Below are 11,499 nucleotides of genomic sequence, written 5' to 3' on the forward strand. Positions count from 1 at the left end.
CCATTGGGACCAGCCTCAGCTGTCCGTCTTACAGAGGTGTCCGGCTTGTAGCGGAGAGTCGACGTAACATGACCCCAGGAATTTTAAGATAATAATGCTGAACCTGTGCACAGTGAATACGCGACTGCTTAAAGTTTGTTTGAACTTATTTACATGAACGACACCTACAAACTGGAACAAAAACAAATTTATAAAATTGAATCTCTTGTCGTATTACAATCAATAGTTAATGGGTTAACTAGAGTCCAAACAGCGAACGGCTGTTTTTTTTCTGTAAAAAGAGTCACGTACTTGGTAGTTTAAGAATTTTTCTTCCCTAAATCGCAATTTGCGATCATACTGAGCACCTCACAAGTGTCCGTTGACGATTTCAGTGTCCGTTGTCCGTCTTATGGAGGTGTCCGTCTTATAGAGTCTGGTTATAGTAAAATGACTGAGAAACGGCCGGGACCAGCACCAGGTGTCCGTCTTATGGAGGTGTCCGTTAAGACAGAGTTGACTGTATTCCGTTACCAGTATAGTATAATAAAAGTAAAATTGTCGATACTCCTCGAGTATTATGGTGTAAATAACTATAGGCTGGAAGACGTGAATGAGGCAAACTTCTTAGGGAAAAGAATATTTTAATTTGTGCAATATTGGACAAAATATCAGCTATTCTATACGTTATCTTGCAGAACAAGTACGTTTCTACTTTGAATTGAAGCTACTCCTTTCAATGTGGGCAGTTTACATCAATACAATACAAAAACTTTATTGACCCTCCCCTAGTGAGGCCTTACATCAGGAGTTGCTAAGCAACATGACCTTCCGTCACGATGGCAAGCTGGCGTGACAACTTTCGACGGCTGCGTATTTGTGATTGGTCACTTTTTCCACCGGAAACAGTTCGAGTCCTAAGAAGTGAACTGACCAAAACGCAACAGGTTAGCTTCGTCTGAAGGGATCTGTAACTTCTCTTTGCCTAACTTAAGCTTTTCCAAACGATTGAAAATGGGCATTCATCACTAGAAAGCTCAAAAAACCAAGTTGAGAAAAATCCAAGCGTTTCTTGAATTATTACAACAGTATATTCTCTCAAAGAGGATTTTTTCGTAGTTCAAAGCTGCTGTCTCTTTTCTCATTCTAACCACGTGGCTCGCGAACGTTTACAAGCGAGCCACACCCAGTGCTAATGGCCAGGAAATCCGAAGACAAAGAGAAAGTTCAGTGAACGTTAACACGTACACATGTACATTGAAACCTTGTTTCTAACACTGGTTATTTTCTAGATCCTAAGAGCTAAAAAATAGTGTACAAAGAGATAATTAAAGAAACAAGACATTAATACTTCAAAAAAAGTGTTAAGGTGATTTCATTAAATTAAAAGTCCATGGTACAAAAATCTGTTTGTTTTTTCCTCTCTCAAACAAGTCTAAATCTAGTAACAAAGACAAACCTAAAAAAAAGAAAGCTAAATTGGCTTACTCTACGTATTTGTTGCACACAAGGACGCAGAATTACCTGTGACATGACTACAAATTATTTTTGCAAGACGTTTCTTTTCCTATAGTATAACTAAGCCATACATGTAACTATCTACTGCACTTAATTTCAATGCATTTTCCCCAAGTGTGGTGAATGCATGTCGCGTAGATATAATTAACTTAACTCACAAAACCCTTATAATTTAAGCCAGTATCGGTGTGACGGAGGACATGTCACCCTGAAATTTTAAAACAAGGGAACCATTCTAAGTGCTTTAACTCAACTTTCCACGAGCAGTGGAATCCAGACCAGCGATAATTAGTTACATGATTGCCAATCAAGAATTTCTCCTGACTTTTCACACTGTTTTCTATTTACTGTTTGAATTTTCTCATGCAGAAAATGATATTCACTGACAACAATGAAAGAAAATCTACAATACTCTCCACGAAAATCTGCAGCAACAACAAACTCATCACTTTGGCGAGAAATTTAGAATTTCCCTAATCAGATACTAATTCTAGGGATGTAAATAATAGGTTGAGTACAAAAAGTTGACTGCTGAAGGATCTGTTTTCAGGGTACAAAGAAGACAGATCTTCAGGGTTGCTCTATCTATGATTTACAAACCGAAAATAATCCTCCCTAGCCCCCTAAAAAGTTCATCTTTTAAAGTACATGTACTTCTGTAATTTGTATTTTCTCAAAACTCAAAACATTTTCCCAAGAAGCCTCATTGCACTTTGGGCAAGTGAAGGACAGACAGAATCCACCACCCTGAATGGAAAATCCGTTGGACCTCGACTATCAGACAGGACTTTCCTTGCACACACTGTTTCTTGATTTCTCTGGCTGAGAAAACATCTCTTTGTTTACTGTAACCCAGTGATCAAGAAAATTTGCACCTCCAAGAGATTTTAGCTATATTCAGGGCTTGAAAAAATACTTGAATTCCAGCTTACCTTTCAGATAACAGCTCTCAATTTTTGCTTGCCCTGGGCAAGTCCAAGTTTAATTTTTTTCTAATTTAGTTGGCAGATGATTTGCCTGGGCAAGTGAGAATGAAAAGTTGCTTGCCTGGCAGAAAAATCTACTTGTTCCGAACTACTGGATGACACTTTTTTTTTTTGAGCCCTGTACATATACATCAAGGCTGTGGTCTAAGAAAAATTAAGAGGAGCCCAAAGGTTCCAAGCATAAAATCCTGGGTACCCAGAACTTAAGCTTATATGAAAAAAAGTAAGTTTTTCCAGTCACCCAAAGGCAATAGTCAGTTGCCTGTGGCACCGGGATGCTTCTGGAGCACAGCCCTGTACATGTACATCCGTGAAATTTCCAGACTTTTTCCCTATTCTCCCATACTCTAAACTGATCTGTACCAAGTCCCTGCAAAATGCTAAACAGTCTGGAAGAAAAAGGCCCTAGCACAGGGCGAGAGGGTGTGCTTAAACAAACACTTTGCAACAAACAGGAAGAACATTACAACCTATACTAGATGCACTTGCCACTACAAATGAATTACTTTCCTTCTATCCCATTTTTGGGCATTTCTTCCATCAGATGGTAAATTAAAAATATTGTGAAGACAAGAAAAACTACAACGGCAAGTAAAATTTGAATGTGAGGACCACAAATGCCTTTTTCTTCTTTGGTTGGTGGAGACTTCTTCTTGACAGCTACAGTTTCCACAGAATCAGTTTGTTTCACACTGTTCCCTGTATCGTTGCTGTAAGTTTGTCTAGTCTGCTGTCGTGTTGTCACCGTGCTTGTAACAACTCTTTTTCTGGGTGTCGATGTTGATGGTGTTGAACTCAATCTTGGAAGAGGAAGGTCTTCTGGGCGAGCAAATTGCTGATCTGTGAGTAGAGAAAAACTGGAATCTTATATAAATGCATTAGGGTTAGTTTTCACTAACAAAGTAAAGTATAAACACAAGGCATACAAGTAATCTACATGTACGTGTAGAAAGGCCCCCACAAACATACATGGCACATTTATAAACATAAACACAAGCATAAGAACAAAGAACAGACTTGTTCTTCTTATGTACAATGTAGTTGTAAGACAGTTGTAGCTTGTTACTGTATGTTGCTCTCAATAGGGATTACCACAGCACAAGCATAAGCATGTATAAAGTATTAAACTAAGCATAAGGCAGCATAAACCAAATGTTTGAGGTGTTTTGTGCCTGAAAGTGTAAGCTCAAACTTCATTCCTAAGAAGAATGTATCAAAATGGCCTTTTATTTTAAACTAGACTGCCTAGATCTTTACTTCGATGTTATTGTGTGTTACTTCATTGTGCTTATTATATAATCTAATTACTTGTTTCACCTACACTGCTTTTTATATCATGCACAGTGGAATATTTTCTTTACATTCCCTGATGATCCCATAGATTGGTAAAAGCTTGGAATTAAAACAATAACAATAGCGGCTTCAATTGAATTGTCTATTAAGCACCCAACATGAAGGAAAACTTCAAGGTTTGATAATCCAAATAATTTAAGTAAAAGCATAAGAATGTGAAAAACAATCAGAGCTATGCAGAAAAAGAAAATTCCAACCTCAGAATTCCTTTTCCAATTGTCAATACCATTCTTAGCTTTACATGTACATGTATTCTTGTAGTATAGAATTTATATCCTTATGCTTTGAATGGATTTGAACACATAACATTAAATTTATAGTAAGCGAGAATTTTTTTCTCCCTCTGTTTCTGCTCAAGACAAGCCGCAGGTTAGATGGTCATTTAAGTGAACATTCTTCAAAGTACCTTTCTGATCTTCATCCATGTTATAAGAGTCTAAACGTTCTACTGACTCCAGATCCATTTCATCTGCTGTAGCATCATCAGTACCATCTGAAAAGTCTTCATATTCCTTCTTAATCTTTCGTTCTGGTGGGGATGCCTTTGTTTGCTTGGGTGAGATTTTTGCTGGGGGTGGGATGGCAGGTTGTTTTAACTCCTCAGTCAGCAACTTAGCTAAGAGAAGCACAAGAGAAGAATGGTTGAGTAATGTCAAATTTCTTGATCCTGGCAACTCAGGATGGCAGTAATAACTATTAATAGAATTCTACTAATATTTTTATTCAAATACTGCAATCTGATTGGCTGAGCTACTAGTACACTATCAGACTTTGCATCTCCACCCCATCTAAGAGTAAAGAGGAAGTCCAATATAGTTTTAAAATAACTTAATAAGAATACATGTAGTTACATATTCCTTTGCATATAATTATGTTCCTTGCAATCACAGATTATGCTAGGGCCGCTTGCAGCCTGCAGTATTAGATGGATTATACGAAGATAAAGGAGACGAATAATTTATAACAATGTGTTACCAACTTTATTTTGCTCTGAAATACAGCGCATTAAAAGCAAATTTCAACAATTAACATAATTAACATAAAAGTGGAGAATGATCATCGCAGTTAATTTTCCAATTTAAGCAATTGGAAAGAAGAAGCCTGAAAAAATCAGGGCTTCAACGGGATTTGAACCCGTGACCTCCGCGATACTGGTGCGATGCTTTTGTTTTTTTCAGGCTTCTTCTTTCCAATTGCTTAAATTGGAAAATTAACTGCGATGATCATTCTCCACTTTCATCTACTACCGCAGTTCATATATGAATTATTTCATATAAACTTCACATCATAATTAACATAATTCAAACAGCCCATAAGTCCCTGCCCCACACCACACCAATCCACCATTTTATTGAGCGTACACAAGTGGACCGCAGGAAAGGTAAACGAGTTTGTAAATCAAGAGAACACAACTATTGCAAAAATTTATTCTGGAACAGCAGAACCTGTAAACAGGAGAAGAAGACAATGGATTAAACATAGGAAGCACCTGGTATGAACATGACCCGAAAAAGTGTGTCCTCAGAAAAGGGAGAGGCGGGATGGACATTGTTATATTCGTCTCCTTTATCTTCGTATAATCCATCTTATACTGCAGGCCACAAGTGACCCTAGCATAATCTGTGATTATACTTCAGAACAGTCGCCTCATATAACAATGTGTTTTCAAAGGGGTCATGTTCACTGAATTGGTAAACTTTGCGCATTAAGCAGTGTCTTAGTAATGCTAGAATTGTGTTTAGGCCTGTAATAAAAGCACCTGAATGTGGAGTTGGTTGACCAATCAGCAAGATCTACGATATCCTGCAAAGAAGCACCTCTTTCATAGGCAGCTGATGCAGATGCTCCTCTAACTGAGTGAGCTTTAAAAATACTTGTATCGATACCTGCCCAAGAGATTGTATCCTTCAGCCACCTACTGAGGGAAGCACCTGAAAAGGGCTTGTGGGGACGAATGTATGATAACAAAAGCTTGTTGGGTTTTGACAGAATTCTGAAGTGCGATGTTCATAAACTGTAAGACACTTACTAGAAATGGCAGACTGGTAAAACTGCTTGAACTGAATTAAGTTTTCATTCTCGACACCAGCTATCTCATCTTCGCCAAGCTGATGCATAGGCCTTGGATGTTCCATCCCTCCAGGCTGCAACAAGTAGGGTTTGAGCTGATTGTGAAATGCCTACTTCTGAATATGATTGGCAGATAGAAGCCAACTCGCTAGTTGAAGGTTCAACAAGGGATGGATTTTCCCTTGTTGTGTCAGCAGGCCGGGTAGTGAGGGAACACAATGGGAGGTGCTACACACAACTTGAGAAGCAGAGGGTACCATGGCTGAGACTGCCAGACCGGGGCGACTAGAACAAGCTGTGACAAATTCTGGTCTAGTAACTGTCTGAGGCAATGGCCTACTAGAGCACAGGGAGGGAATGCATATCCCCTCACTTTGCTCCAGTCCTGTGAAAATGCATCCACTGCCTCTGAACGAGGGTCTGGTCTCCAACTGTAAAACTGTGGAAGTTGCGTTGAGAGCCGAGAGGCAAACAAGTCTACCTCTAAGGGGCCCCAGACCTGATTTATCCACAAACAACAAGGGGTCCAGTTTCCAGTCGTGATGGTCTAAAAACACTTGAGATTCTTGGTTTGCTCAGATATTCAGTACCCCTGGTAAATACTGAGCCTTGATGAGGATATTGTGTTGAAGGCACCACTCCCATAGATCTAATGCCAGGCATGCCAGAACAGGGGATTTTGTGCCCCCATCTTGTTTATGAAATGGGCGGCAGTCAAATTCTCCATTAACAAACGGACTTTGCCTTTCACAAAGATCTTGACAGCAAATGCCCCAGCCAGAAGTTCGAGACAATTTATGTGGAAAGAGATTCCCCTTGAGACCATTGACCCCCTGTGGACACTCCATTGCAAAATGCCCCCCAACCTTGTCGGGAGGCATCTGTCTCGATTACTAAGTCTGGAGAACCCGAAACCAGAGCTTTTCCATTCGAAGCTTCCAGGTTGTCCCTTCATCAAACCAATTCCTCTTTGTCCTAAGGAGAAAGGGGAGTAGCGGAGTCGTAGGTTTAAGAATGTACTAAAGCCCTGTTTTACTCGTTTTGCAAGTGGCGTAAGTGGACGGGCCCTGGAAAGACAGCTTGAATGGTAGAGGTAAGGTGTCCCAGTAACTTGGCTAGTTGCCTCACCGTTACTAACAGCGAGTCCAGTAAGGTCTGACACTCCTTTCTTACATTCTTGATTTTGTCACGAGGGAGTGCAAGGGACAGAGTGATGGAGTCTACCACAAATCCTAGAAATTCCATCTTTGTGGAAGGGACTAGGACTGACTTCAGAAAGTTTATCATGAAGCCCAACCCTTGCAAAAGATCTAGAGCAGTTGAGGCATGTTGGAGGGCAATGTCCTGGAATTGAGCCATTATAAGCATGTTGTCTAAATAGACTCTCAGTCTGATGCCCAGTTGTCGTAACAGGCCCACTACAGGTTTCATAAGTTTCGTGAAGACTCTGGGAGCACTTGCCAGCCTGAAGGGCAGGTAGGCAAACTCGTACATCATTTCTTTCTAAACAAACCTCAGAAACTTTTGGTGGTTCTGCCAGACTGGCCCAAGGGTCTTTGCTTATAAAAACCCAGTTTGAAATGCAATGTTTCAGGTGTCCTGCTAAGGGGAGGTGATTTACGGCTAAAGGATTTAGGATTTAAGTGTAACATCATACCTGGTGGCAAGTGAGAAGGCCTCTCTACTGGGTGGCCAGAGGGATTTGCTGCAGGGCTCCTCTGGAAGCTCTGCCTCGGCCTGTAAATGAACCCTCTAAACTGGCCGAAGTTGCTGGCATTTGGAAACCTTTGACTGGCACCACCCCAGCTGTTCCCTCCTCTCCTGAAGGGGGTGGTGTGGCCTCGAAAAAAACGGAGCTGGTCTTGAATTCTGCCCCACATAACCAGCTGAAAGTACGGTCTTTGCTGTCTCTGATCTGGTCTTGATTCTTGCTTTGAATCCTTCCCCAAACAAACTTTTGCCAGCTTGTGGAAACTCTTCAGAGGCAAGAGATGATAGAGTTCCCTTTGAATTGATTTTGTTAAGGACAGCCTTGCGTCGCTCCTTAGACAAAAGTGCAGAGGCATTGCCCAATAGACGTACATGTATAGCATATGATGTGATTGCTCCAAGATCCTTCATCTGCTCATAACTGAGGATCACGTTTTCACCTGGCTTAGTTTCAGCAAGGAAGCCATAAATATGCTCAAATAACATGGCTACGGGGCCCATGGTGTCTAACACACGATCCTGCAAAAATTTATTGTCCTTGTCGACAGTCTTGACGCCAGGCAAGAGTGATGAGAGATAGTTATCCAAAGAGGGAGTGTAAACACAATCAACATCTGGTACTTTTTAGTAATTGCTTTTCTCTCAAAGGTAGACAATGGCTTATGCAATGTGCCTAAGAATGCTGATAACTGTTCACTTGCTTGCCAGCAAGCGCTATGGCAAAGTTCATCATCTTCGTCATCCTCTCCCATAGGATGAGAAGTGCCCGGGTTTGTACCATCCCACTCTATTACAACTACCTCGTCAGAGTAGTTTCCTGCCCCTCTTGGCGTTTTAGTCGCCGCGGTATAGGTAGTGGTGTCATTTTCATTTGCCAAGTGAGCCCTGAACACTCTGGCAGAGTTTGATTTTGTAACAGAACTTGGAGCCTTGGGTGCTCAGTGGACACCATCTTCGTGTGAAGAACCATTAAAAGCTTGCCAAAGCAAATTTAGAGCTTCTGGATCACTAAAAATCTGCTGAATGAGGGAGACAGGACGTACACTACCTTCCCCTTCCTTCGGCTCAGCTCTTTGAAGTGAGATGGCTGTATCATTCGAAGGATTGTCATCACCACGCTCAGAAGCAGACATCTTGGTTCAGAGCGAAATAAAATGGTGGATTGGTGTGGTATGGCGCAGGGACTTATGGGCTGTTTGAATTATGTTAATTATGTCAATTGTTGAAATTTGCTTTTAATGCGCTGTATTTCCGAGTGAAATAAAGTTGGTAACACATTGTTATATGAGGCAACTGTTCTGAGGTATAATCTTGTATAACATCAAGGGTCCATCAAACATACTCAGTCAAAGGGGATGTTACGAGTTACAGCAATAATTTGTATTGACATGTAATAGCCCCTGCTTTGGAGTTTCCTTACTGAACAGTAGTTCCTAGCAAAAAATACCGAAATCATAATTTGCTGTGGGCCATGAAAGGAACCTTACCAAGTTTCTTCTGATACAGTGGACGAGTGGAGTCCGTGATTGGTCCTGCAGCGGCGCCAAAGGATTTCAACTGCCTTGCAAGATCACCATCAGACAAAGCTGTCACATCGAATGGAAGACCACCTTTCACTCTTTTATTGAGTACAATCTTTTGTGGTGGCTTACTAGGAAGTTTCTGCAATTGAATTGCCATAAATAGTAAAACAGATGGTTCAGGAACACAGTCTTAGTTGCCATGTACTACTAGGCAATGGCAACGTATAATTTTCTCTCCCAAGAGTACGGTAAGAGATTAATACAGGCCAGGGTACACAGGGGTTTCATTTAGGGTAGGGCACCGGCCAAATTGACTGGCTGTGAGGTTGATTTTTCCCACCTGGTTTGTCCATCTGGAGGAAAGATTTTCTTATAAAAAAAGTTCAGTTCAAAAAGTTTTGCCTCCCTGTGAAAACCAGTTGCCCTCTGAAAAACGTTAATAAAAACCCCTGGGGTACACTGTGGCTGTGCTGGAGTTGAAATCAGAATGAAAATACACAGCAATTTGCTCATATTTTTTTCTCCTAACAGCAGAAGTTCTATGGACTTTTAAAATCTCCAGTTCTTTTCCATACCAGCCAATATTAATCTGCATAGGCTTGATTACTAACTGCTGTTCAGGAAAATGACCCTGCACATCTTCCCCTGAACTCCCTTTTCAGAGGGAACCTTCAGAACCAGGCCCAAGAGAACGTCAAAAATCAAGCCTATCATCTGCATCATTTCCTGCACTTGCAAACAGAAAGTAGAAATATTTTTTGTTGACACAATGTGAGCAGTTCTTGACTCATTTTTTATATTATTCTTTTATTTGTGCAGAGGAATTTACATGTAATGCAATGCAAATTAGACAGTCATGTCATAGGTAATTTTGCGCTCTTGTCTGCCACAAATACTTTTCATATTGCCTCAAACAAGTTCTGAGACATTTCACATGCTTGTCTGATGTGTAACCAGGGCACCACATACGGAGTAGACACATACGGAGTAGCAAATCGGTGTACATACATTGTGTGACATTTGCAGACTACATTTGGGACAAAATAGCATTCTGGTTAGCCTGAATAGCGCTCAGGTTAGCCTGTTTACAGTTAGCTCTTGGTAACCGAATTGGGAATACTTACATGTAAGAACATGAAGAGTTAAAAAGTCTGCAGTCTGCAAATGTCATACACTGGTAGAAAATATAACAAAATCTTTTGTAAAATGGAGAACAAGAACTACTTGCCAGCTAGAAGTAATGATAGTTAACCTAAGATTGTATTGTATTCCTCTGATACTGGGAAAACTGTTTACTAACAATCACCAATTTTACTGCACCTCAAGACTTCAGAAACAAGTTACAACCTTCATTCTATTCTGTTTGATTGGCATTATCTGTTTGATTAAATAAAGGTTTTTGCCAACTAGCTGACTAGCAACAATTAACATCATTGTGCAAGCTATTGTTTTTAAATCGGTTTATAATAATTAATTATACCCAACAAAATAAAAACGCCCAAAAAGACCCATTTAGCAATAAAGGGAAGTAAGATTAAGGAAAATTCGACATCTGCGCTACATTTATGTGTAAGCTTATTACTTTTTGACATTTACAACCAATTTATTCCTCACCTGCTCTGGCATTTTGAAGTACAGAAATAACAATAACAAACGATGCCAAGTTCTGTTTGCTAGAATTTAACCATTGTTTGTATTCTACGCGCCTGCAAACGCATGGATATTCGCCGATTTTGAGAGTTGGCAACGATAAAAGATTGAGAAGAACATCAAAAGCTTAGCAAGGAGAAAATCCCTGAGACGAAACCTCTCGTACGTTTTCCAAGCTTAAGGAAATAAAGCCGCATTCTGAATGAAACCTGCTGTTTGGCTTGGAACAACAAATCACAACGAGTTTGAAAACGCACTAGTTAACCGCGTCAAAACCGCAGACGCTTATACCAGACCCATACTGCAAACGTCCTCCAAGCTATCTTAAAATATTAAAATATTACAGTAGAATACATTAATGAAGAGCTCGAGTACCTCACTGGCTCGCATCGGAGAATACTCGGACGATTCATCATCATCTGATGAAAATTCCTCCTCGTCGTCTTGGGAAGTCAAGTGCTCGAGGTACAAGTCGACATAGAAAGCTTTCTTTTGCTCCGCTCTCGGCAGAGGAATATTGTTGGCTCTCAAGGCACTCTTTAATCTTTCCTTTGTTAGCAGATGTGGAGTTTTGGAGAAGGTTGACATTCTGTAAAATGCACTAAAACTTACCAAGACAAGAGCACGATTTTGTTTAAAATCGGAAAATCAAGGAAATTTTGCGAAAGCGCGCCATCGGTAATCCCCTCTGCGCATACTCCATAGCCCCG

The 11,499-nt window shown here is 40.5% G+C and overlaps 1 protein-coding gene across 1 annotated transcript; it reads right to left on the minus strand.

The window, feature by feature from the left end:
• Window positions 1-603: 603 nt before the first annotated feature.
• Window positions 604-11,459, minus strand: LOC110039698 (uncharacterized). The gene is made up of 4 exons (XM_020744836.2): window positions 11,165-11,459; window positions 9,104-9,278; window positions 4,243-4,452; window positions 604-3,323 (listed from the first exon to the last, which is right to left on the minus strand). The coding sequence occupies exons 1-4, from the start codon at window positions 11,375-11,377 to the stop codon at window positions 2,986-2,988; spliced, it is 936 nt and encodes a 311-aa protein (XP_020600495.2). The 5' UTR covers window positions 11,378-11,459; the 3' UTR covers window positions 604-2,985.
• Window positions 11,460-11,499: the final 40 nt, after the last annotated feature.

The sequence above is a fragment of the Orbicella faveolata genome, unplaced genomic scaffold (assembly GCF_042242905.1).
Source record: "Orbicella faveolata isolate gen_17 unplaced genomic scaffold, um_ofav_v1 contig_48, whole genome shotgun sequence".
Classification (NCBI taxonomy): Eukaryota; Metazoa; Cnidaria; class Anthozoa; order Scleractinia; family Merulinidae; genus Orbicella; species Orbicella faveolata.